This window comes from Vitis riparia, chromosome 8, assembly GCF_004353265.1.
Source record: "Vitis riparia cultivar Riparia Gloire de Montpellier isolate 1030 chromosome 8, EGFV_Vit.rip_1.0, whole genome shotgun sequence".
Classification (NCBI taxonomy): domain Eukaryota; kingdom Viridiplantae; phylum Streptophyta; class Magnoliopsida; order Vitales; family Vitaceae; genus Vitis; species Vitis riparia.
Window position 1 is genome coordinate 1,248,496 of NC_048438.1, and position 26,948 is coordinate 1,275,443.

Genomic DNA, 26,948 nt, shown 5'->3' on the forward strand with positions numbered 1-26,948 from the left:
TTTCCTAACCATTTTGACATGTGCCAATAGATTTGCCTTTTTGGACCAATATAAATCTATTTTCCTTTTTTGATCAAACTTTGCATAGACAATTGTGTATGTGTTGGAAGGATTTTGTTATTTGACATCCTTCTTTCTACTTACAAATGCAATGAAATGGTTATTTCTAATAGAAGAGGAAAAAAAAACAAATATAAAATAATTTCACTAGTTAATTACTTGATAAACGATTAACCTAGATTTACTAGGGAAAAAAAATGTACATTTCCTTTGGTTGGAAGAAAACAATTCATTAATAAGGAAGCAAAAAATGTGTGGAGGATGAGCCATCCTTTGAACCAACGTAAAATTTAGCAATTTAATTTAGGGGAAAAATTGTTTAATTTAAAGATGCTGAGTCCACATGTATACTGGCGATGTATTCGCGAATTCGTGATTGAAATCATTAGACCATGACTGATTATCTTCAGGAAACCTTTACCTTCCTCCACTGTGAACCCAAGTATTGCTTGCAAATGAATTGATCATCCTTTATACAGATCTTTGAACAATCCAGAACCCTTCCATAACAATTATCAAACTGGTGAGCTAATAAAACATTCCACTTAACAGATGATGTAAGGAAACTGGGGTTTCTAAGTTTTTTCAAAGATTTGAAATCTACTTTGAGAACAAAGTGGAAGTTTCATTCTTGCATAGAAAACAGTCCATATTTTTCAATTAAAATTCTCTCAATATATTTTTTCCCCCTAAGAAAACTCAGAATTTTTTTATTTCAATCTCTTATTGCATTTCTAAGGTAGGAAAGTAGTGCTAATAGAGAACATCTTAGCTTCGAAAGGAGTCTTGAAAACCTAGAAGGAAAAAGAACGCATGAAATGGAAAGTCCTTTTTAATTTCTTTCATGAGCTCTCTGTATTCTTTTATCATTGTTGGAGTACACTCCTTTTGTATACGGGTTTTGCCCCATCTCGTGCCTTTTTTTTTATTATTTTTTTATTTATTCGTTTATGGGGTAAAGGCTGGTCTGGTCCAACCAGCTTTTCATGATTATTTTTAGCAGGGATGGAATCAGTTGTTCTTTAAATATATTCTCTATTTTCAAGGGTACTCCTCTTATTGTTATTCAGTTCAATTGGAACTTGGTGTTTAAATAGAGGTTTCAAACAGCAAGTCTTGGTGCAAAGCTTTGGCCTCCTTTTGTTCATGCATTGATTTCTCAGGAGAACATAACCTTAATTCTTCTGTTTAGTTGTGTGGTATATAGGAAATATGTTATACATCAGATCTTTTGACCAGAGTTTGTCTTTTCGGGAAGGATTTCTCATCCTTTTCATGTTCTTCTAACTTGGTAGTTATGAATTTTTGTTTCGGATAAAAAAGAAAAAAAAACCCAGACTTCTATATTTTTCTATTAAAAATATTTGAGGAGGAAAGGATTTCTGACAAGTATAGTTTAATTTGAACTCTCAAGGGTAGTTGACCTTGTCATAATGGGATTATGATATATTTTCTAGACTAAATATGCCACCTAAATCCTTAATTTATTTGGGAAGAATTTTTTTTTTTTGATAGACAACAAAAGCATGTATAAAGAAATTTGGATTGGATAGGCATGCTATTTTAATGAATCCTCAGCATTTGACCTTAGATATTTTTGACACTCAAAATCCTAATATTGGCAAATTGTTAGCACCGTCCTGCCAAATATCTGGATTTCTAAACATGTGATTCTTTGCATCGACCGATCATTTTATGATCTGTGCATTCCAAAAACTTGGGCAGTGAATGGTCAGGTTTTTATTTATTTTATTTTTATTTTTATTTTCTTTTAAGAAAAATTTTCTGATCCACATTTCAGGTCACTCACTGAATCCCTGGGTCATGTGTGCTTTACCGGATTGTAACCTTTAGTGATATGTGCTAGTGATCCATGTTGGAACATGGCCCTGCCTTTAGAATGGTGATAATGGTTATTGCAAGTAATTACAAAGTATCTCTTGAATGGTGCATCGTATACTGAAACTCCTTTTCAGTTGTGTTCCTCTATCTGTCTAGTCTTCCTTTGTCCATAAAGTTCTTTTAATATGGAAAGGATTTATGGGAATCGAATAGAGGTTGGGGATGGGGATTTGATAAAACTATTCTTGACATGGTAAGTCTGTTTTCATCAAAATCACCATGCAAATTGATGGCTTAAGTAGTAATCCCACTCCAGAGAGGTTTATTTGGAAATCTCAGCATAAGTTGTTTTCTCTTAGTGTAGTATTTGAAAAATGCAAAATAGTGCCCAACCTGGTTAGTTCTAGAAGTTACCTACTTTCTCCAGTTTCAAATGGCACAACATTTCATAGTCGTCACCCAAATTACAAGGTTTTGGGAGACAAAATGGAAAATCCTTTGTGATTTGTCCCACTACTTTGAAATGTTGTAGAATTTGTAAGTGGAGCCAAGGCAAGTAACTTTCTTTTACATCCAGATTATGGATTTGAATGTCAATGGATTTGACGTCCTATGTGATGGTGATGCCCACTTTGTTATGGGAATTATTGGGTGCTCGAGTTTATAGGGCATGTAGCTCTAAGGGGTGATTATTACTTTTTCTTTTTTTCAAAATTTTAATTAATTTTTTAGGTCATCTCATTTTGCAGTGTTATGGTCCCTGTGGAAGGAGAGAAACTGAAGTATATTTGAAATGTCAGAGTTGAGTCTTGAGGATGTTCAGGCTCAAATCACAAATTTGGTGGCATTCTGGTGCTTTTGCATATTGCAGTTTCAAGGGCCTTGGTTATTGGACTTCATAAATAATGATATTGGCTTGAGGGATAGATGTTATTGGAACATTGGCTTTATTTGATTTTTTTTATCCTTTTTCTTTCGGCTAGCCTGTCAGTCGTAGTTTATGAAGCATGTTACTCGTGCTGTTCTTTTGCCTTTTATTAGACAAGCATGCAACTTGTACATCTTTGAAGTTTTCTTCTATAGAAATTGAATTTAGCTCCTAATGAAACAAATTTTTATCTCATCATAAAACAATAAAAGAAAGAAAAAAGAATTGGTAATAAGAAATGAAAAATATATATTTTTGTGGACACAGAAATATTATATACAGAGAAAAAATATAATGTATTATTTTTGCATCCTACGATGAGCCACCAGACAGGCCCTACACACTTTACTCTTTTCCCAAAGTCTCACCCATCACCCATTGCTCACCATAAATATTTTTCAATGCTAAGATCTTACTTTGAAGTTGCTTTATCACAGCCATATCCATCCAATCCCCTCAAGGGATCCAACCTTCTTTGTGCCTCTCAAAAATAGGTGAGGCTATGGACCTCCTGAACCTTTTCTTGTGAAACTGCTGCCTATCCATTATGTAATATTTTTTGGGATCTTGTTGAACTTCCTCAGCTTTTAAACCACTCCAACTAGCAAAGATACCAAGAATTGGGATAGAAAATGGTTTGAGTAGGTGTGTGGAGAGCTCTTGAGAAGGGTTACTTATTACACAAGGAAGAATGATGCAAAATCTATTCAAAAAAATTTATTACCAAGTTCACTTAATGGGCTTCAATGTCACATGGGAATACTGTGTGAATGAATCTAAATCTAATGTAATGTAGTTTAAATTTGATAATTTTTTTTATGTTACTTGTAAGAGAGTGGAAAATTTTAATGTGTTACTATGACCTCCGGTGTCATTTCATCTTGCTTGGAAATTAAATCATTTAAATGTTTAATATTATCCTAAAATGCCTGTAGTCAAGGGAAAAAAACTAAATATCATTTTCACCTTAAACATCTTTCATCATCTTATCAATCTACTTACATGAAATCTCATAGAAGTTCACAGGAAAAGTAGGATGTTATAATAGTTATACTGGATAGGAAATGTCATGGTACCTTACAATTTTATGGGATTGAAATGAGTCACCAGTTTCAGACAAGAGGAATTTAGCATAGGTTGTGGGTATGACCATCGCGAGGTTGGATATAATGGAATGGAGTGAGTTGATTTTCATGGTATGCTAAGACCTTTTCAATCTCTTTCAGAGAATCAATGTTAGGTAGTTGAGCTCATTAACATCCCAGGATGTGTATCCATCTTTTAATCTTATACTGGTTATGAATGATTTTATCTTCGGGTTCTGACATTGGAAATATCATGATACACTAACAAGGAAAATGCTGAAAAGTGGGGCTCAGACAAAATGGGGACATATTATATGTTTATCTTTTAAAATTGAAATTTTATACATTAAGTTTAACTAAATTTGAGAAGAGTTAGGTGATTGGGTGAATAAGAATGGGTCATATGTTACATTTCTGGAAAAAGCACATGGTTGTAACAAAAGATAAGAAAATGGTTCCTGACGAAAAAAAGAAAAACAAATAAAAAATAGTTTCTAAGAGCGGCTTACTTAGGGGATAGCGTGGGGCTGTTTTACAAAATAGCAATTATATCATAATAGGGTTTCACCAACAAAATTTGTGTAATGTCTAGTCTCCAATCTAGGAAGATGGTTTTTCTCTTCCTCCACTTCTTCCTTTCTCTTTCTTTGAGACAATATTGTTTTATTTGTTTTTTTAATGGAGAGGCCTTTTCTACCACAGTGGTGTTATTGTGTGTCAACTGTTCTTAATATTTCCTTTGTGTTAAAATTTTCATGTTTCATACTTGGAGAATGGGTCTGTCATGTGTAGGAGCTGTGTCTGTGTTCAAAGTGCATCTCCATTGTCACAACTCCTTGGTCTTTTATAGTATGCTTCATTGGATTGGTTGTTATTATCCATTCTTTTAAAAGCATTAGTTACATTTCATTGGGAGATCCAATTTAGAACCAGTCTGGAGTGGTTTGGGTGTTGCATACCTCAGTCCAAGCAATGCTTCTTGGCTGGCATAGCCGATCCATTGGGAAGAGGAGAAAGAAGGTGTGAAATGTTGCTCCTCTTTGTTTGGTTTAGACTATTTGGAAAGAGAGGAATAGAAGAGCTTTTGATAATGTTGAGCGTTCAGATCAAGAGCTAAAATTCCCTTTTCTTTGTAATTTCTTTGAATGGACCAAAGGGGGTCTAGGGCAAGAGTCCTCTATGATTGATTTTATTAATCGGTTAGGTTGCCATTAAGAGGAGGGTTTTCTTGTTTTTTCTTTGGTGTGCACATGTATACTTCCTGTGTACTTGATGTAGCCTTTTTTGGCTCTTTAATATATCTGTTGCTCTTTTGCCTATCAAAAAAAAAAAAAAAAGGAAAAAGAAATTTAGAACCAGTGTGTCATACAATGTTTTTCTTTAATAATTAGCATTCTTAATGATTGTCTTTCAATAGTGAGTTTATAAGGATTATTCATAGTAAAGTTGAAGTGGCTGGTTTTATAGCTTGCTTTGTACTTTTGACTTTCCTGTTTGTTGTTTTTTCTTCTTGTTCCAAACAGTATTTAATCTTCCCTGGTTCTCTTAATAAAATTTTGTTGTTTATAACAAACATTTACACATTCATATATGTGCGTCTATGTATGTATGTATGTTGTACATACAACTTTCAGTTTGATTTGCATTGCAAAATTTTAAGATTTGATTCTTTAAACCTTTGGTAACACATTTAGGGGATAAAAGCATGTTATTTCTAATGTTGAACTTTTTTTAATTGCCAAGGGCATCTGCTCTTTAGATATGATGGGGCATAATTTTGTGGACCACACAAATCTGCACAACCTTATTTTAGTATTGTTTTGGTCCTTGTGGATGATGCAGTATCTGTGGCTAAAGAGATTGTGGATTGATATGTTCTCTAGAAGTTTGTTTTTAACTCTTATCTTCTTCTTTTCCTGACTATCGTGTCTGACTGCATTATCCCAAAATTTCATGCTCCAGCCTTTGCCCTGCCATGAATATTCTTATATGATAATGCTGCTTTCTGAGCTTTACTTCTCTATCTATTTTTTCGATCAGAACTTTTATAAAATATTGGTTCTTGGTTTAGCGCCTTTTCGTAATACATTACTCTCACTTATAAAAAAAAAATATTGGTTCTTGGTAATTTATTCAACAAATTGAAAATTTTCATTTTTTATATCTATCAATTTTTTCTTCCGAACCTAATTTTCTTTGTCCTTTTATTGGGCTGGGGGAGGATTTGTTATGTCATAATTCTTTAGGCTTTTTTGGGTGACTCCTGGTCATCCTCATACACTTCATTTGTAACATGTTTAACCCCTAATTATGCCTTTTTTAATAGCATTTTATGTCTAAAAAATCTCATAATTCTTCAGGTTGACATATGGGAAGAAAGGAAAGTTTTTGGATCTCGGGGTCAAGGTCTTAAAGATGAAATGCTGGGTAAGAGTCCTCCTCCATTGTTGGTGAGCAATGGAAAGAATTCCAATCCCATAAAGATAGTGAAGAGGGACTCTCAGTCAGTAAGAATTGTAAGCATTTACCAATTATTTAATTAGTTAATTCCTATCCTGATTTTAATTTTCTGTTTGTTGCATTTGATTTCAATATATTGCATTATGATGCTGACCTTATCTTTGCTTGGTCATTTTAACTTCAGAAATTATCTATTGGAGGTATGCCTGAGAAAATAGTAACTGCTTTCCAAACTGTTCATGATGAACAAGTCAACGAAGAGGCTGTCCTAAATAAGTGTAAAACTGCTGTCCAACATGTGGGAAAATTGGAGGTAGATGCTGGGAATACCTCTGGTGAAGGTAAGAGGTTTGCGATGCCATGTAATTCTGTCTGCATGATAGTTTTTTCTAGAATAAAACTTGTAAAGCTATATATTGCATGACATTTTTTTGATAGGAAACGACAAAGGAATATATTGATAAAAATGAAGTACAAGAGAAGGATGAAGAATCCTCCCACCAAAGAAAAACAAGACTACAAGTAATCAAATATAAGAAAATACAAAGAAAGAACAAGCAAACACTCTAGTTACACACTGCTAACCAATCAAGTTGTAACACGTTAAGAGGTATCCCCTTAAAAACCTTAGAACAAAAAGCCCAAAGAGAAGCAAGAAAACGAATAGAATCCTAAAGATACTCTGAATTCCTTGCTTTATCCTCAAAAATCCTTGCATATCTTTCCTGCCACACCACCCATATTAACTCGATGCACGTGTCTTGCCATAAAACAATCCCTCTCTTAGAAGATCCAAAACCATTAAAATTAGTAGATAACATGTTAGAGATGCTCCTTGGGGGAACCCAATCCATCTTTGCTAATTGAAATAATCTGTGCCACAACCCCATCGTCAAAGAGCAATGGAGGAAAATGTGATTTACTTTTCTCCATGCTTCATGCACAACTTACAAATATCGGGACTAAGTGCTTTGTGGGGTCTTCTCAATTGTAGCAAGTCATTAGTATTAACCTTCTTGTGAGCCACCAACCAGACAAAGGACTTGACTTTGAAGGGGACTTGAGAATTCCAGACGAACTTAGTAGGGAAAACTGGAGGCGAATCAGAATATTGAGATAAGGCAAGAAAGAAAGATTTGACTGTGAAAAATCCCGAAGGAGATAAAGACCAGGATCTCTTATCTGGAACCGAAGGTGATATGTGTAGACGATCAAGAGACCGCATAAGGCCTTCTAAATCTTCTATCTTAGAATCGGAAAGATTTTGACGAAAGTTGAAATTCCAAGAGAATGGGCAGGTAGATCTAAGGATTGATGAAATAGGAGTATTTTTATCCATGACTACACTAAGTAATCTTGGATATTGGACTCCTAAAGGTTGATCCCCCCACCACAAGTCTTCCCAGAACCGAATTCTATCCCCGTCACCTACCACAAACCGAGTAAACTTGGAAAACTCTTGGAAGACTTGTGCAATGGCCTTCCAAGGACAACGATGTGACCATCTAACTATATTGTTGACATCCCAGCCATTGGAGTGTGATCCATAAATGCTTAAAATAACCTGATGCCACAGAGTTGAACCCTCCCTAGGATATCTCCATAACCACTTCCCTAAGAGAGCGACATTCCTTACAGAAATCTTTCCAAATCCTAATCCCCCTTTCGATTTCGGCTTACACACTATGTCCCAACTAACCAAATGATCTCTTTTGCCTTCCCCTATGCCTGACCATAAAAAATCTCTTTGCAGTCTCTCAATTTTTGCTGCCACTGAGGCGGGAATCTTAAACAAGGAGAGAAAGTAACATGGCATATGGGTGAGACAAGATTGAATGAGGGTTATCCTGCCTCCAAAAGATAAATACGCCTTTTGCCACCCATCTAATCTCCTTGATATCCTCTCAATCACAGGATCCCAAAAACCACACGCCTTAGGATTCCCTCCCAGAGGAAGATATATTGCATGACATGGATAGCAATTTATGTGAGGTTTTAAGTAATTGCGGGACATTATGACAGTTTTTTTTTTTTTTTTTTTTTTTTTTTTTTTTTTTTTCTGATAAATAAAAACCAAATTCATTAAAAATAAAAAATGCCACAAGGACGTACCAAAGTACACTTGAAGTATACAAATAGCACCTAATAGCACAAAACCTGGAAAAAAGCGCCACTCTTAACCATAACCCAACCACTCAATAAAATCAAAGAAAGACAAACAATCTATCTCTATGTACTGCTTTACCCAAAAGAACAAATTCCTAAGAAAGAACATCTTTAAAAACTGAGCAGAATGCTCCTCATTATCAAATGCCCTGAGATTTCTTTCCTTTTGGACTGTCCAAAAAATACATAATGGAGCTGTTCTCTAAACTTTTTTTCTTTGTTTGCCCACAAATGAGCTATAGCCCCCTAATAAAGCCTCCTTAACTGTAGCAGATTGCACCTAATGGATACTAAAAAGATCAAATAACAACTTCCAAAGAATCCTGACTAGTGAACAATGAAGGAGAGGATTCTTTGTCTTCTTTGCAAAGAAAACACCCATTGACCAAAGACCACATGTGTTTCTAAAGCTGATCTAAAGTAAACCTTTTCCCCATGAAGCCTCCCAAGCAAAAAAGTTAACTTTAGAAGGGACCCATGAATTCCAAACTACTCGTGTTGGAAAAGAAACAACAACCCCTAGTTCCAAGACAACATAAAGTTGCTTAATAGAGGATCTCTCGCTTCAAAGGTTAAAATATTCTTTTGTATGTAATCTTTGGTCGTGGGTCAGGGGTTCCTTAGCAGAGAGTCATTCTTCTCTTGTAAGTTTTGTAGACTGGATAGGCTCCTAGTTAGGGAAGGTGGTGTGTATACTCCTTGTATACTTAGAGGGCACTGGTTTTTGGTGTTTCCTCTTTTCGTTTAATATACTTCTTTTTACTTATCAAAAAAAAAAAATAAAGTTGCTTAATAGAGAACTTATTATTGTCCAAATTCATCCACACCATCTTCTCTTTCCCTTGTCTATAAATTGCCAATCCATGCAATTGTAAAATTAAATCCTTAAATTCATCTACCTTTCAATCATTCAAAGGTTGATAAAAACAAGGGTTCCAATGCCCTCTCTCCCTTAACCCAAATATTTGCCATCCATGCCTCTTTTGAATCAACTAAGACATATAAAGAGAGGAAGGAAACACACAATGGTTCATAACCACACCATTTATTCGTCGAAAACTTCACCCTCCTCCCGTTACCCACCATAAAAGAAAAATGACCCAAGAAAGTGCTTTGTTCCTTCGTAATGGATTTCCACAACCCTACTCTATACCCATCTCTAACTTCACCAGACCACCACCCACACTCTTCCTCTCCATAGTTGCCCTTGATAACTTGTGTCCAAAAGGCACATCTTTTTGTGGCAAACCTCCATATCCATTTGTACAAAAACACCTTATTTAACAAAGAAAGACGTTGAATTGCTAACCCTCCCTTGCTCTCCTCCAAACACATAGTAGATCGCTTCACAAGATGTATCTTCTTCACCAACCCTTCACCTCCCCAAGGAAATCCTTTGAATTTTCTCTAACCGCAATTGGATTGACCTCGAAATATGGAATAAAGATATAAAATAAATGGGAATGCTAGTGAGAGTAAAGTTCCCCCCTTTAGAGATGAATTGTCTTTCCACAAAGAAAGTCTTTCACGAAACCTCTCTTCCACCCAATCCCATACCGCCACTGATCTAAAAGGAGCTCCTAGAGGCAACCTTAAATAGGTAGAAGGAAGTGTGCTAACTTTACACCCACGCACTGAGATCAACTCCTCAACTTGGTCCACACTACCAATAGGAATTGGCTTGCTTTTCTCCAAATTCACTTTAAACCCCAAACAAGCTTCAAACCATATGAGAAACCAACATAAATGAATCGTTTGATCTTGGGAGGTCTCATAAAAACAAGAGAATTATCAACAAACAACAAATGGGACACCTCTACCCCATCACCTCCTCTCCCCCTCACCTTTACCCCTGAAATATAACCACCTTCCATAGCTCTTCGAAGAAAACAACTTAGAGCCTCCATTGCTACAACAAATAAATAAGGAGATAAAGAGTTCCCTTGCCTTAAACCTTAGAGCACTAAAAGAATCAAGTAGGATAACCATTAATGATCATAGAGAACATGGTAGAAGAGATGCACTATTTAATCTAACCAACCCACCTCTGTCCAAAATTCATCTTTTCAAGGACAAACAACAAAAAGTTCCAATTCACATGATTGTAAGCCTTTTTAATGTTTAACTTGCACAAAATACCACAATCGTTATTCTTTAGCAATGAATCAATGGCCTCATTTGCTATTAGCATTGCATAAAGAATTTGTCTATGTTCTACAAAAGCATTCTGTGACTATGAAATCACCTTACCCAACACCAACTTGAGTCTACTAGCTAAGACCTTTGCAAGGAGTTTATACATACTACCTACCAAACTAATAGGTTTAAAATCTTTAAGATCCTCTGCACCCCCCTTTCTTTGGGATTAACACCAAAAAAGTAGCATTAAGACTTTTCTCAAACCTCCCATGATCTCAAAATTCTATGAAGAAACCCATCACCTCATCCTTCACAAAATCCCAACTAAAAAGCCAGAAAGCCAAAGAAAACCCATCCGACCCTAGAGCCTTATCTCCATTTAAATCCACCAAAGCATTGAAAACCTCCTCATCTGTAAACAACTCCTCTAACCCTACAACCTCTGCAACATCTAAAACTTTAAAATCCAAAGTATTGATACTTGGTCGCCAATATGGGGGTTCAAAAAGAATGGAAGAATAAGCCCTAACGATCCCTTCCTTTAAACCAATGTGCTCAAAGAATTCCCTATCAATTTTAATCCTAGTCAAGCAATTCCTCCTCTTATGAGCATTAGCCATTTTGTGGAAGTATTGTTTATTTCGCTTTCCCTCTTTAAGCCACAATTTCCTAGATTTCTGTCTACATGAAATTTCTTTAAAAAGTGCCCACTTACTGTAATCCCCTAAAGCCTGCCCATAGTTCTGAAAGGCGCGCCTAGGCTCGGGGCGGCGCGACGCCACCCTCCGGCGCCTCGCCTGAAGGGAGGTGACGCCCCTTCACGAAGGCGCCGCTTAAGCGCACAAGGCGCTCGCCTCCAGCAAGGCGCGAGGCGGTCGCCCGAGTAGCCTCCGACGACCCGACCAGGTACGCGCTCCTCCTCCTCCTTCTCCTTCTTCTTCTTCTTCTTCTTCTTCTTCTTCTTCTTCTTCTTCTTCTTCCTCCTCCTCCTCCTCCTCCTCCTCCAGTCGAGTTGTAGAGACGCGGCCAACGGCGCCAGCCCTAATTTTTTTTTTATTTTCTGGGCCCAAAACGAGGCCGTTTTGGACCTTGTTCACTTAAGTGCACAGGGACCAAAACGACATCGTTTTGGAGCTTGTTCATTTAAGTACACAGGGACCAAAACGGCGTCGTTTTGGACCCTGTTCTTTTAAAAAAAAAAAACAGGCCAAAACGACGCCGTTTTGGCCTGTTCCTTCCATCCAGCTCCCTTTTCTGGTCTTTCTCCACCCGAGACCACTGCCATTCTTTGCCCTAGCCTCTTCCGTGTTGGAGAAGTGAAGAAGAAGAAGAAAAAGAAGAAGAAAAATAGGGGGAAAATAGGAGAAAAATAAAGGGGAAATAGGGTGCGCCTCACTTCACTAAAGCCCGCGCCTTAGATGCGCCTTGCGCCTCAGGCTCCAGGACTACTTTGCGCCTTGGTGCGCCTTGAGCCTTTTAAAACTATGAGCCTGCCTTTTTGCATCAGCCTCCTCAGTGGTAAGGAACCCCTCCCTCTCCTTTGCATCCCAAAAACCTATCTCATTAAAAGCCACATCCTTCTTGAAAGAAACATTACCAAACACATCTTTATTCCACCTCTTCAAATCTGATTTCAAAGCTTTATGTTTTGAGGCCAAAATGAAGCTAAAGGATCTAGGGAAATGGTACCTTGACCACCACCCTTTGACAAGATTTGTGAAACCCTCCGCCTTTAGCCTCATGTTCTCAAACCTAAACGGAATAGGTCTAGTTCTCACTGCTACTCCATCTAACAGGATTGGAGAATGATCTGAAACCGGCTTAGGCAGAATACATTGAATCACACCACTGAAATGGCTTTCCCAAGTATCGAACACCAAAAAAGGGTCCAATCTAGAAAAGGCAAGGCTATTCAACCCACTGCTGCAAGTAAAAGAATCCTCTGACAAAGGAAGATCCTATAATTCCAATTCCTTAACAACCTCTAAAAATCTTCTCATCGTTGAAGTCATCTTATTGCCTCCATTATGTTCCCACGAGAATCTAACGATACTAAAATCCCCTCCCACACACCAAGGGTCAGCCCATAGTCCCTTAATGGCCCCTAGCTCTCCCCAAAAATCTTCTTTTTTACTTCCTAATGTAGGACCATACATCCTTGTAAAAATCCAAACAAAATGATACTCACAATTTTTGAAATGACAAGAAATCGTAAATTCACCAACTTCCATTCCCGGCATCTCCAAAGTTCAATTCTCCTAAAAAAACAAGCACCCCACCACCAACACCCTTGGCATTTACAACCCCCCACTCTAAAAATCTGCCAACTCCCAAACTTCTAACTAAATCCCTTGATATCAATTGGACCTTTGTTTATTGCCAACAAACCAAATATGCTTTTTGGGAATGAATCAAAGACTTAATGATCTTTTTCTCTTATCTGCATTGTTTATCCTATTAACATTCCAAGAGATGATTTTAATTTTCATTTACAAATTGGAATTGAGTTCCAACCTCCTCTGCCACTCCTGTTCCCACTGCCTATAACACCCAAGTAATTCATCGAACATTCTAACTTTTTTAATTCACGTTCAAACTTTGAGATAACCTTTTTCCTTCTTTTCCTAGCCTTGTTGCCCTTTGCCTCCCTTCTATCTTTCATTTTTCGAAAGAGCGACAAAATCTCATTCTCAAACCCCTCACTTGGCATACCCAAACAATTATTGAATGTTGTGAGACTACTGGTCAACCAATCTATCTTTAGTAACTCCTCCCTTAAGGTGTCCCCAACGAAAGGACCCTGAAGTTGAACCTCTCTCTCCAACGAATTGGCCTCCACACTTACCTCTTCATTTGAACACTCCACAAAAGTGTCATCCACCAAAACCATGCACAACGAACCCATCCCCTTGCCCTTTAACAATGGATCAGAAATCCTCAAAACACTTTGCCAGAAGAAGCCCACCCTCAGACAGAGAAGAAGAAAATGAGACAGCCCCCATGTCTAATGAAGAAAGAACTGCACCTGGAAATCGTCCTGCCTTCGCCAAAAGGGTCTCATCGACAATTGGGTGTGAGAGAGAACTCCTTTGGAACAGACTGTCACATTATTTGAACATGTCATTTCTAAGGTAGAATTGAGTGATTTTATAAGTTCTTAATGTTCAACGATCCTTGAAAAGCAGATGACTTATATGTCAAAGGTGTTCGCATTGTGACAAGATGTAATTCAGGATTGTGCTCGATTTCTTCGTCTTGTACTCTAACAAAAAGCTACAAGGATACTCTTCTTTTTAGCTGTTTTTGGTTTTCCTGACATCTAACATGTATTGATATGGCTATTGGAAAAATAAGGAAATAAGGAATCTTCTTATTCACTGATTGAAAAATTAGTACAAATAGATATACACCTTTTAGACTTGTACAATAAATGGAAACTATTTAGAGGCATTCACACTATTTAGAGGCGTTCACGCTATTTATCTGAGCAAAATAGTTATATCCTAATCTGTTCATTTCATGTTTAATCTCTTGCAGTAGCTTGTCTTACAGATATAAAATTTTCCTTTTCCTTTCACTTCATTTGTGTTATATTTGTGCTGATCAGGAAATCAGCAGCGAGCTGCCTTGGTGGATGAACTAAAGGAGCAGGAAAACATCCTCCAGCAATGTGTTGTGCAACTTGAAAGTTCTGAAGCAACTAGGGCTGCGTTGGTCTCTCAGCTTAAAGAAGCACTTCTGGATCAAGTACAGTTTCACTATTTTTTTATTTTTATTTTTCTGAAGCATGGACCTATATTTTTTAATTTTTTCACCATTGATGACTGCCGACTGAATCAAAGTCTTTCAGGAATCAAAGCTGGGACTTGTTCGCGCTCAGTTGCAGGTAAGATTTACTATCTTCTTTTTGAAGTCCCTATAAGTTACTTCTGTTTAGGGATAATCCTTGGCTAAGTTTTCTGAATTCCTAGAAGTTACTGCTGTTTAGGAACTAGGTTTGTTCCATGTGCAATGCACGTGGATAGTTAGGTAACAAAGTTAATATTATATCATTTTTTAATGATTTAATAAAACAATTTAAAAAGTAATTTAGTAAAAAATGAAATAAATCTTTTAAACCTTTAAGTATCTATGTTTAAAAAAATATTGTAGCGTTGTGAAAGCTCTACGTTGATAAAAAATCTATATATTAAATTAAAAGCAATTAATTATTTTTTTATTATTTAATAAACATGCATACATTTATTTTACGAGTTCGTCGTGAGTATGACCTTATTAAATAGGATTTGTTTGACAAGATTTTTCCTTAAAATTTTAAGAAATAAAAAAAATATTAGTCCTGTTTAAATAGGATTTCTTAGACACAATATTTCTTGAACTTTTATAAAACTAAAATAATAATTCTATTTGGATGAGATTTCTAACTCTTATCAAATTAAAATAAGAAGAAATTATACTTCAATCACAATCTTCTACAAAAAAGCATTAAAGCTAGGTATGGAAGTAGGGGCATTTATAAACAGCAAAAAAAAGGGTAAACCTCAATTTTATGACACATGCTATAATTAGAAAATAACCGAGTCTTAAATTTTTAAAAAATAAACTTAAATTTTAAATTCAAGTAATGATTTGAATTTCGAAAGCAATCTAGCTTTATCTATAATCCTATATAAATAAAGAAATTAATTGTGGAAAAAAAGAAAGAAAAAAGGAAAGAAAAGGGGAAAGGAGTTGGATAGAATTTTCGTAGTTTTGCTATATTCATGTAGGAGATGGAATAAATATTCTTTGTTCTAAAGAATATATTAGAAGAGTGTACCCATATTTTATCTCTTTTAAAGTGTTCTTTGTTGACATTTCCTTATTCTTTAATATTTGTATTTGATAAATATTAATTTCCATTTTTATTTTAACTACAATAAAAATGGAAAAGGGGATATGAAAGGACCAACCCCATGTGCCCTGACACTCTCTCACATGGTGTATGGTTACAGTCCAATGTAAAAAAGGGGTGCAAGTGATGTGGGCAGAGGGGGAGAGGTGTCTATTATTGGAGTAGGGAAAGGGGGTTGGAATGGGGTGAAATTATAGGAATGCCATTCTTAATCAGTCAATCAGTGAACAATACCTTACGGTTTGTGTTGCATTAAATGAAGGAATGACAGGTTGATAAATATTTGAAGAAAATAAGGATAAAAAAGTCACAACAAAAGTGCATCTTGACTTTTATTATATAGTATAGATACTTGGCTGAGTTTTTATTCTTCAAATATACTTCCATTTGCTATCAAGTCATAAAGAAGATTGCATGAAAAGGGACTATGAAATGGCATGCTTTGGGGCAATAGGTTGTTACAGACAGACAACCATTAGTTCTTGTTACATCTAGCACTGCCACCCAGTTGGATTGGAGGTCAATTCAAACCCAACCCAACCTGGTCAGGCCTAACTAAGGCTGTCCAATTGTGTGGTACGGGGTTGTATGAGAAAAAGCATCACTTTTACTGCATTCTTTTAACACCTGCTTCATGACAAGTTGTAATTGGATGCCAAGAGGCTTTTGTATTTAAGGTGCATGAACTCTGATAGGTATCTAATGGAGATTTATTATTGAATTTCAATAATTTCAAGAAACAAGAGACCTAACTGATACTCAGATAGCTATTTGAGAGGCTATCACTCTCCTACCAGACCCACACAATATCCAACCCTGGAATTCCCTCCTTTTCCTATTTTAAACCCTCTCAGCCGTATCCAGATTGCTCCCAGCCCGTATCCAGATTGTGACCTAGCCTATGCTAAGGCTGTTACAACTAACTGCCAGGTGGCAGTACATTCCTCTTCCCTTTTCTAGTATACACATAACGTATGGGAGGCCTATCATTACCCCCCTCAATGAGAGACACCTTGTTCTCAAGGTGGAAGTCAGGAAAGTGCTCTTTAATTGTGTTGGCTGATTCCCAAGAAGCTTCAAACTGAGGAATTCCTTTCCACTGAATAAGTACTTCAATATTAGGCTGATTGTTATTGGGAGATTGGCGAATATCTAAGACCTGATCAGGCTCCACCTGCCATTCCAAATCATCAACAAGAACAGGGGAAAGTGGCTGACATAAATCAGCTGAACCAAGAGCCCGCTTGAGCTGTGAAACATGAAACACTGGATGAATAGTTGCCGAAGAAGGAAGCTCTAACTTGTACGCCATTGGACCAATTTGCTGCACCACTTTGTAAGGGCCAAAATATCGTGGGGAGAGCTTCTCATTGGGTCGCTTGGCAAGGGAACGAAGACGATATGGATGAATAGACAAAATCCCTAACTTCAAATTGAACTGCATGACGATGGGCATCTGCAGATGACTTCATTTTGGATTGTGCACAACAGAGATGGTCCTTTAGTTCATTTCAAATTAGATCACGCTCTTGCAATAACCGATCCACTGCCAGAACAGAGGTGAAATATGATCCATAACGTAGTAATGGTGGTGGGTCTCGCCCGTAAACTATGCCATGGGAGCCATGTAGACTAACGTCTGGGCTTGTTATATGAAAAACATCGAAGGTATGTCTCCACACAACGGTTGACCACTTCCATTTGTCCATCCGTTTGAGGATGATATGTAGTACTATGGCAGAGAGAAGTACCCTGCAATCGAAATAGCTCCGTCCAAAATCGGGAAGATTTGTGGTGGGGGGACCAACCTTTGGGAACCCAATATCCAAGACTATTTAGAGTAGTCTTGGATAAAAACATACCTATTTCTTCAGTTCTCGGTCCTACTCGTCCTTTCTCTTGGAATTTAAATTTCCTTCGTAACCTGTTAGATTCTAAGATAGAGGACTTAGAAGGCCTCATGTGGTCTCTCGATGGATTGCATTTATCTCCTTCGGTTCCAGATGCCAGATTTTGGCCCTTATCTTCTTCAGGGTTTTTTTCAGTTAAATCCTTCTTTCTAGCTTTATCTCAATTTTCTGGATCTCCTCAAGTTTTCCCTTCTAAGTTCGTTTGAAATTCTCAAATTCCTTTCAAAGTGAAGTCCTTCGTCTGGTTAGTGGCACACAAGAAGGTGAATACTAATGACATGCTACAAGTGAGAAGACCCTACAAAGTTCTTAGTCCTGATATTTGTATTCTGTGCATGAAGCATGGGGAATGAGCAGATCATATTTTTCTTCATTGCTCCTTGACGATTGGGTTGTAGCACAGGTTATTTCAGTTAGCTAAGATGGATTGGGTCCCCCCGAGGAGCATCTTTGACATGATGTCCATCAAATTTAATGGATTTGGTTCTTCTAAGAGGGGGATAGCCTTGTGGCAAGCTGCAAGCATCGCTCTTATTCGGATTGCGTGGTGGGAAAGAAGTGCGAGGATTTTTTAGGATAAAGCAAGGAATTCAGAGTATCTTTGGGACTCTATTGTTTTCCTTGCTTCTCTTTGGGCTTTTTGTTCCAAGGTTTTTAAGGGGACTCCCCTTAATGTGATACAACTTGATTGGATAGCGGTGTGTACTCCATAAGGAGTGGTCCTTTTAGAGTGTTCGCTTGTTTTTCAGTGTAATTTACTGTAGTTTAGCTTTCTTTGGCGGGAGGATTCCTCATCCTTCTTTTTGTACTTCTTTTTATCTATCAATAAATTTATGTGATGTTTCCAATAAAAAAAAAAAATTGATTAAGAAATACTTTGTCACGATCACTAACAATGGAACGGGGAATTCCATGTAATTTGACAACATCCCGAACAAAGACAACAACCATCGTTTGAGCCGTGAAAGGATGCTTGAGCAGTGAAAAGTGAGTATATTTGCTCAATCGATCCACAACAACTAAAATGGAGTTATAACCCTCAGACTTAGGAAGCCCCTTAATAAAGTCTAGTGTCACATCATCCCATATTTTTTTCTGGAATAGGCAGTGGTTGTAGTAATCCAGCAGGTGACAAAGTTAGGGCCTTATTTTGTTGGCATACTAGACATTTTTCCACAAACTCTTTGATGTCATTCTTCATGCCAACCCAAAAAAAATATCGTGTGAGTCATTTGTAAGTCCGCAAGAACCTAGAATGCCCTCCAACCACACTAGCATGGCCCTCTTGAAGAAGTGTTGGAACAAAGGGTGAGGCCTTGGGAAGAACTAGGCGCTCCTTATAGAGGAGAACGCCATGATCCAAATAATACCGAGGATAAGCATCCGGATCAACCAGCAGCCTCTGCCGAATCTTAGCAAGGTGTGGGTCAGCTTCAACTTGTGAACTGATTAACGAAGTGTCTAAGCGACTGGGGTCCATGAGGGCAGCTAGCTCCATAGAAATGGGGATGCGAGATAAGGCGTCAGCTGCTTTATTCTCCAATCCAGGCCGAAATTGAATTTCAAAATTATACCCAAACAGCTTTGCGACCCACTTTTGGTACGACTCATTCACCACTCTTTGCTCTAGTAGAAACTTCAAACTACTTTGATCCGTTCGCACTATAAAGTGGCGACCAAGTAGGTAGTGACGCCACTTTTGAACTGTTAAGACAATAGCCATTAACTCTCTTTCATATATGGACTTTTGTTGCTCCCGTGCTGAGAGGACTTGGCTGAAATAAGCTATTGGTCTATGACTTTGCATCAAAACGACACCCAAACCATACCCCGAGGCATCCACCTTTATAATGAAAGGTTAACTGAAGTTGGGCAAAGCCAAAACATGAGTTGTTGTCATAGCTGTTTTCAATTTTCAGAAAGCCGCTTTAGCTTCTGGGCTCCAATTAAAAGCGTCTTTTTTGAGTTGCGGAGTGAGGGGCCAAGAAATAGCTCCATATCCCTTGACAAATCAACGGTAGTATCTAGTCAATCTGAGAAATCCTCGTAATTCTTTAAGGGATTTGGGTGTAGGCCACTCTACCATGACTGAAATCTTGTTCGGATCAGCAGCAATCCCCTTGGCGGAAACCAAATGGCCCAAGTATTCTAGCTGTGGTTTAGCAAAGAGACATTTCTTTCCATTGACGTGCAGTTGGTGGTTCGCCAAAATGGACAACATACTTTGCAAATGATCACAATGCCCCTTCAAGTCCTTACTGTAAACCAATATGTCATAAAAAAATACGAGCACAAATTTCCGAAGGTGTGGCCGAAATATACTGTTCATTAATGATTGAAAAGCTGCTGGTTCATTAGTTAGCCCAAAAGGCATCACCAAGAACTCGTAGTGACCTTCATGGGTGCGAAATGCCGTTTTGTGGATATCTTGTTGTCGAACTCGAATTTGGTGGTAACCCGATTTGAGGTCTAGTTTGGAAAAAATGGTCGCGCCATGAAGTTCATCGAGTAACTCATCGATCATCGGAATGGGGAACCGATCCGGGACTGTAACTTTGTTGAGAGCACGACAATCTATACAAAACCTCCATCCTCCATCTTTTTTTTTAACCAACAACACTGGACTAGAAAATGGGCTTAAGTTAGGCCGAACAATTCTTGCCTCAAGCATCTCTTGCACCAATCTCTCTATTTCATTCTTTACAATATGTGGATACCGGTAGGGACGGACGTTAACCGGAGATGCTCCCAGAATTAATTGAATGACATGGTCAATATCACGACTTGGTGGTAACCCTGTTATTGGCCCAAAAACTCGTTGATGTTGAGCTATCACTTCTTTGACTGTTTTCGGAACCTCTTGTTCTCCTTCACTCAAATCCAAAGTGGTGGAAGTCTGACAGAGTTCCACCCATACCCCTTGGCTATGGTGCTGCAGTGCTTTAGCCATTGCCTTAAGAGACACCTCAGCCCGACTAAGGCTCGGGTCTCCCTTTAACACTGTCACTGCCTTCCCCATTCTGATCTTCATTGTTAGCATCTTCCAGTTTACTTTCACGTCTCTTAAAGTCCCCAACCAAGGCATTCCCAGAATTACATCAGTGTTGCCTAATTCAAGTGGAAGAAAGCCTTCCACTACAGTGAGCCCCTGCATCGAAATACAAACTCCCCTACAAATGCCCTTTCCTTTCACGGATATCCCGGTTCCCATCATTGCCCTGTAATTGGTTGTTGCAGTTAATGGAAGTGCTAATTGTTAAACCAAATGAAGGGATAAAAAATTGTGGGTAGCCCCACTGTCTACAAGGATGATTACCTCTTTTGACCCGATCATTCCTTTGATCTTCATAGTCCCCGACGTAGTTATACCTACCATGGAATTTAGAGATAATTCCACAGCGTCTTTCAACTCGATGAGTGAAGGTTCTTCGGTTGCTCCGCCGTCAAACTAATTATCCTCCTCCTCCTCATCTTCGTGCACCAATAAAACCCTTAATTCTTTCTTACAACGATGACCGGGCGAAAACTTTTCATCACACTTAAAACAAAGCCCCTTCTCTCTACAGGCTTGAAGCTCCGATTCTGTCAGTCTCTTCATTGGAATCTCACGTTGTTGGCTCATCGTCTTCTCGCTAACAGCCACTACCCTAGTCTGAAAATTCTCCCCAATCTTCCAATCACCTCGAATTGCAGATGACAACATTTTGGTGCTCTTTGGGTCCTTTGGTTCACGGGCCGCCCTCATGGTTAAATTCATATCTTCGACCCGTTGGGCCATTTCCATCAAGTGGCCCAGCCCATATGGTTGTAGAAGACGTAGCTCAACCCGGATCTTAGGAAGCAACCCATTCATAAACGTGCTTTCCATTACCTCCTCTGAAATCCCTTTCAACGGAGTTGCTAGAATCTCGAATTCCCGCCGGTATGGTGCCACTGACTCCCATTGTCGCACTGCCAGGAACTGCTCACAAAGGCTCCCTTCTTGAGTCGGACGAAAGCGAAGCAACAATCGCCTCTTCAAGTTTTCCCAACTCCCAAACGCCTCCCTCGAATCAGTCCACTGGTACCAAGAGAGTGCGTTCCCATCTAAACTCATCGCGGTGGTGACTAATTTCTCCTCTTCCGTGAGTCCGTACGTCGCGAAGCATCGATCGACCCGGAAGATCCAGCCGTCTGGGTTTTCTCCCGTAAATACAGGCATCTCCACCCGTCGGCCGCCACACTCTTCCCCATTTCTGCCTTGCCTCGTCTCATCCGACACCATCCACCCCCCATTGGGTTCCCCAACTCCAAGGATCCATCTTGCATGGTCTTCTTGTTGAGTAGTAGTCGTGATGACCCGCCTCGATGACAATGCCGCCACCGCCTTTTGTGTCTCTTCCAATGACTGCAAAACTCGCATTACGTTCTAGGCAAGGTCCATCACCACCTTTTCCATTCCTTGTAAGCGCTACATCTGCTCTCTGATTTCTCTAACTTCCTTCTCTAGAAGATCCACCCGACCTTCATTCTTTTTTTGAGCCATCTAGATCGATGCTCTGATATCAAATTGATAGGTATCTAATGGAGATTTATTATTGAATTTCAAGAATTTCAAGAAACAAGAGACCTAATTGATACTTAGCTATTTGAGAGGCTATCACTCTCCTACCAGACCCACACAATATCCAACCCTGCAATTCCCTTCTTTTCCTATTTTAAACCCTCCCAGCCCGTATCCAGATTGTGACCTAGCCTATGCTAAGGCTGTTACAACTAACTGCTAGGTGGCAGTACATTCCTCTTCCCTTTTCTAGTATACACATAACGTATGGGAGGCCTATCATTCCAATCACCCTTATCCCTTACATCTCGCCAATTTCCTTTTGGGACCACCTACTACATTCATGGGGGGACTTCCCACCATCGCTACATTGCAAAGCAAACTGACCCCACTGCCACTTGCATAGAGCCAAAAAGCTTTCTCCCATCAGATAGGCAGTATCTTCATCCACTACCACGAAACCACTGCACTTGTCTCCTAACAACTGGAAAAACTCCATGCTCGACAAGTGCAATAGAAGACCTAATACTCACCCAAACTTCTTTGGCTTGAAACCTATTTCGAAAGCACCCCACTTGAGGGTCCCACCTATTTAAAGACAAACACTTGTTTTCAAACAATCTCAACCCCCTGTTAAGCACTGAATTTGCCTCTGAAGAAGCTTCAAAGTCAAATAAAATAAGAGAGCCCCCAAGCAAAATAAAGACACCCCTCTCAATTGCTAGTTCTGAACAGCCCACGTCTTTAAAGCACCCAGGTCAGGCACTGGGTCTCCAAGATCCCCCCCACCTGCCCACCAAATTGGACTTTAAAGATTGGACCCTTGAGAGAACCTCCCTTTTTTCAAGTTGAATCAAAATCGCCTCCCCCACTTCAGCCAAAATTGCGTCCCCCCTAGACCCTTGAGAGGGAGGAACCACCCTAAGTTTATGAAGCTTCATAGCCAATGTTCACCAGCCCCGTGGAACTCCCTTGCCTTCTAGAATGACTAGAACAAATTTCTTTGTCTTTGTAGAGGTCATTGAACACCGAAGGAACCTGCTAGCACCATTGCTGCGACATTGCAACCTAAAACTTCTCTCCCCTTCCTCCCACTCCGAAGAAGCCAAAAAACCTTTTCCCTCCTGGCAGCACAAATCCAATCAATCCAGTGGAAGAGACAAGCTAAACTCCCCAAATCTGAAATCTAGATGCTCTTCTATCCATTGTTTGTCCCCTTGACCTTGGAATTTAAATTTTTGTTGAATCCTTTTGGATCATGAAATTGAGTAATTAAATTTTCTTATTTTGTCTATAAGACAAGTGTATTTATTAGCTTCTTATTCTGATGTAAGGTTCTGGTCAAAGGCCTCTTTAAGTTCGTTCTGTGTACATTCATCCTTCAAAGATCTTTCCTATTCTACCAATTTTATTCTTTTTGCTTAAGCTAATTTTAATTTGAGATTCAAACCAACACCTAAAGTAAAGGCTTTTGCCTAGCTTGTTGTTGGAAAGAAGATTAATAACAATATTATGCTTTAGAATTGGAGGCCTTGCACAACCCTCAACTCAAAGTGGGTGTCATGTGAGAAGATGGTGGAGAATTGGTTGCTCATCTTTTATTTTATGGACTAGTTGCTTTGAGTCTGTGGTAGAGATTGTTCATCCTTGTTGGTTGCGACTGTGTCCCATTGTGTAGTGTGGCAGAGATGTTGATTATTTCTTTTAAGGGTTTTGGGGGACTTCTTATGAATGGGTTTTTTTGAGTATTACTAGCCTCTATTTGATTTAGATTATATAACAGGAAGAAAGGCGAGGATTTTTTTAGAATGTTTGGAGAATAGTAGATGCGGTTTGGAACTCATTTTGCTCCTCCCTTCATGGGGGCTTTCTTGAGCCCTTTTATTATTAGACGAACCTTGTTGCAGGTCTAATACGTTCAGTAAGGAGACTTTTCTTGTATGGTCATCACCTCTAGATGGTTAAACTTTAATGGCTATTTTTTAGCAATCTCGAAGTAGCTTTTGATGGGAGAAGTGTTAAGTGATTATTGGAATATAACGATAGACATATTCTAAACCGGTAGGTGAAGCTTCATTTTTGAGGTTAAAAGCCTGATTAGTAATGTTTTTGAAACAATTCTTAAAAAACAATTTTTGAGAATAGTTCTTAAAAGTTGTTCTCAATTGTTTTCAAGAATAAAATTTTGTTTAGGAACTCAAATATGAAATATAGTTTTCTTAGCTTATTCTCTATGAAGGTATTGTATGCTTATAAACAATACAAAACTTTCCAAAGTATTCATCTTTTCAATTATTGCTCAGAACACTTTACAAAAACAATTGTAAACATCTCTAATTTCTTTTACAAAACAACTTGTTTTTTAGAACAAATTGTTCTCTAATTTGTATTTTTTGGGAGATTATATGACCACTCCATTAGGTTAGGTTTTGAGGATACTATGGTGTGGTTGGGGTCAAAGAATCGTAATTTCTCAGTTAAGTCCTTCTACTCCTCTTTGGCTAGTAGGAGATTGTAGCATTTCCCTCATGATATAGTTTGGAATTCTTGGTTCCTGGTGAGAGTTAGCTTCTTTGCTTGGGAAGCTACATGAGCTAGGATTTTGACTTTGGATCAGCTCAGAAGGAGGTTGGAGGATCCCTAATAGATGTTACATGTGCAAAGAGGATGAAGAAATAGGTGATCATATTCTCTTTCATTGCACGAAAGCACGCAATTTGTGGTGATTAGTTTTTGCTTTGTTTGGTGTATAGTGGGTGATGCACTCTTCACTTTAGGGGATTTCTCTTAAGCTGGAACAATTCTTTTGTTGGGAAAAAGGAAAAAAGGCTTGAAAGGTTGCTCCGTTATGTGTGTTTTGAACCATATGGAGGGAGTGAAATAGGAGTCTTTGATAATTGTGAAAGCTTAAACCAAACAATTAAAAATTCTTTCTTGAACCTTTTTTGGGATTAGGTTAGATTATATCTTGGGGATGGTTCTTTGTCGGTTTTAGAATTTGTGGATTGGTTAGGTTCTTTGTAGGATGTGTTTGCTGGTTTTTGTGTCTTCACGCTTCTTTTTTGGTTCTTTTGGTTTTTTTGTATACATCGTGTATACCCTCTTTTATCATTAATACATTTTCTTTATCTATAAAAAAAAAAACAAATTCTGAAACATTGTTTTTTGTCAAAAGTTTGTTAAACATATTTTCTAAGTTATAAAACTGTTTCAAAAAGACAATTACCAAACTGGCCCTAAGATTTTAGCTCTTTTGAAGAGTCTTCTGTAGGCTAAGGCTTTCTGCCTTTCCTATCTTGTTGTAGAGGTAAATATTTCTTTGGTCATTTTGTTAGTGAATAAGAAGGAAAGAAGCTTATGTAGGTCTGATGATGGGTGACTTCGCTAGATTATTGATAATGCTATAGAGTTTAAGTGTTCACTTTGTTCAGCTCCTTGCTTAGCCAATTAAATGAGGGATCTTTTAGGCAAAAGAGGAGCAAAACTTTTCATGTCTTTCTTAGGATATTTTTCACTTCCCTGAGTTGCAGTTAGTGATTATTTTGGTTCATTTTCTGGGCTCTTTATATATATATCTATATGCAGATTGTGTTGCTTCTCCTTTTGGAGCTTTTTGCATTGTTTCGATTGGATTTTGTATATTTTGGAGGGATATCTCATCCTTTTTTATTTTTATATTTTTTTTGATAAGTCCTTTTTTATTTTTATAATTAATAGAAATGAGTTTTAGTGTTTCTGATTAGATACAAAAAATCATGTCTAAGCCTAGGCAATCTATGATAAATGGGCAAGTGATATTTTTTGGTCATGACAAGGCTTCAAAATAACATGGAATCACCAATAAGTGTATATTTTATTTTTTATATAGATAAGGAGATTTGGGATACTATTTAAGAGATGTAATTTATGGAGAAAAATGTTTCACATGTACAAGTTGTAGGAAATATCTCTCTTCTATAGCAGGAAGATTGAAGCTTAGGTGAGTGTTATAGTGCTTTTAAATGGATGCTAGCTGAATTGAATCAAATGTCATCCTTTAACTCCTGATTTGAAGAGCTAAAAGAGACTATCATAGAAGTTTCAAGATTTCTTTCTAAACTTAATTTTAACTTAATATGGTAATAGATAATTCTACTTTGATATTAACACTGTTAGGATTCTTTTAGAGGTTATTGGAATGCTATTAATGGTTGTAATTGTTTTATGACCTATGCTGGTGCTAGTCTTTGGCTTGGTAAGTTGGTTGTGATGGTGGTGGTAACTTTATTAAGGGTTGTGACCATGGTGAAAGGAGTTACTATGGTAGAGGCTACAATTATATCACTTGCATTATGGATGGGTAATACATTTGATAATTAATGATCTAATGAGAGGGTGCACTCATTTTAGGGGGTACTTCTCATTAGCCACTTTTGAGTGGTTCTATTTCTCAAGTGAGCCCTTCAGCTAGTTGTTCATCATTCTTTTGTGCTTTGTTGGAAACAACACAAGATCTGTCTACTTTTGATGCTGTCATTTTTGCATACCGAAATAGCTATAACATTTTCTTTTTCCTTGCTTCCAAATCATCGACAAGGTTTTTATTTTTATTTTGTATTTATTTATCTTTTGGAATAGAAACCACCATCTTTATTTATTTTAAGAAGATAAATACAAGACGGATGAGCAATCTTTCATGGATGTACAAGAAGGTAATAAAGTAATCAAGCATCAAACTATACAAGGGGGAAGAAATACAAAGAAGAGAAATACAATACACTGAAGGGGAAAGAAAGTCCACTGCAAGGGAGGCCCAATTGCTTAGCTCCTTGTTTAGCAAACTGGTTTGTGACTTGGTTGGCTGAACTGGGAACCCAAGAGAGGGAGCAACTCAGCTCACTGACAACATCTATGATTTTGCACATCCAATTGTCAAACTTCC

The 26,948-nt window shown here is 38.0% G+C and overlaps 1 protein-coding gene across 2 annotated transcripts in view; it reads left to right on the forward strand.

The window, feature by feature from the left end:
• LOC117921195 (regulation of nuclear pre-mRNA domain-containing protein 1B-like) overlaps positions 1 to 26,948 on the forward strand; it is a 63,432-nt gene that overhangs the window by 30,006 nt on the left and 6,478 nt on the right. For both annotated transcript variants that reach the window (XM_034839014.1, XM_034839013.1), the window contains exons 5-8: positions 6,276 to 6,431; positions 6,560 to 6,716; positions 14,288 to 14,427; positions 14,531 to 14,566. In XM_034839014.1, coding sequence (XP_034694905.1) covers positions 6,276 to 6,431; positions 6,560 to 6,716; positions 14,288 to 14,427; positions 14,531 to 14,566 — 489 coding nt within the window. The remainder of the gene's footprint in view (positions 1 to 6,275; positions 6,432 to 6,559; positions 6,717 to 14,287; positions 14,428 to 14,530; positions 14,567 to 26,948) is intronic.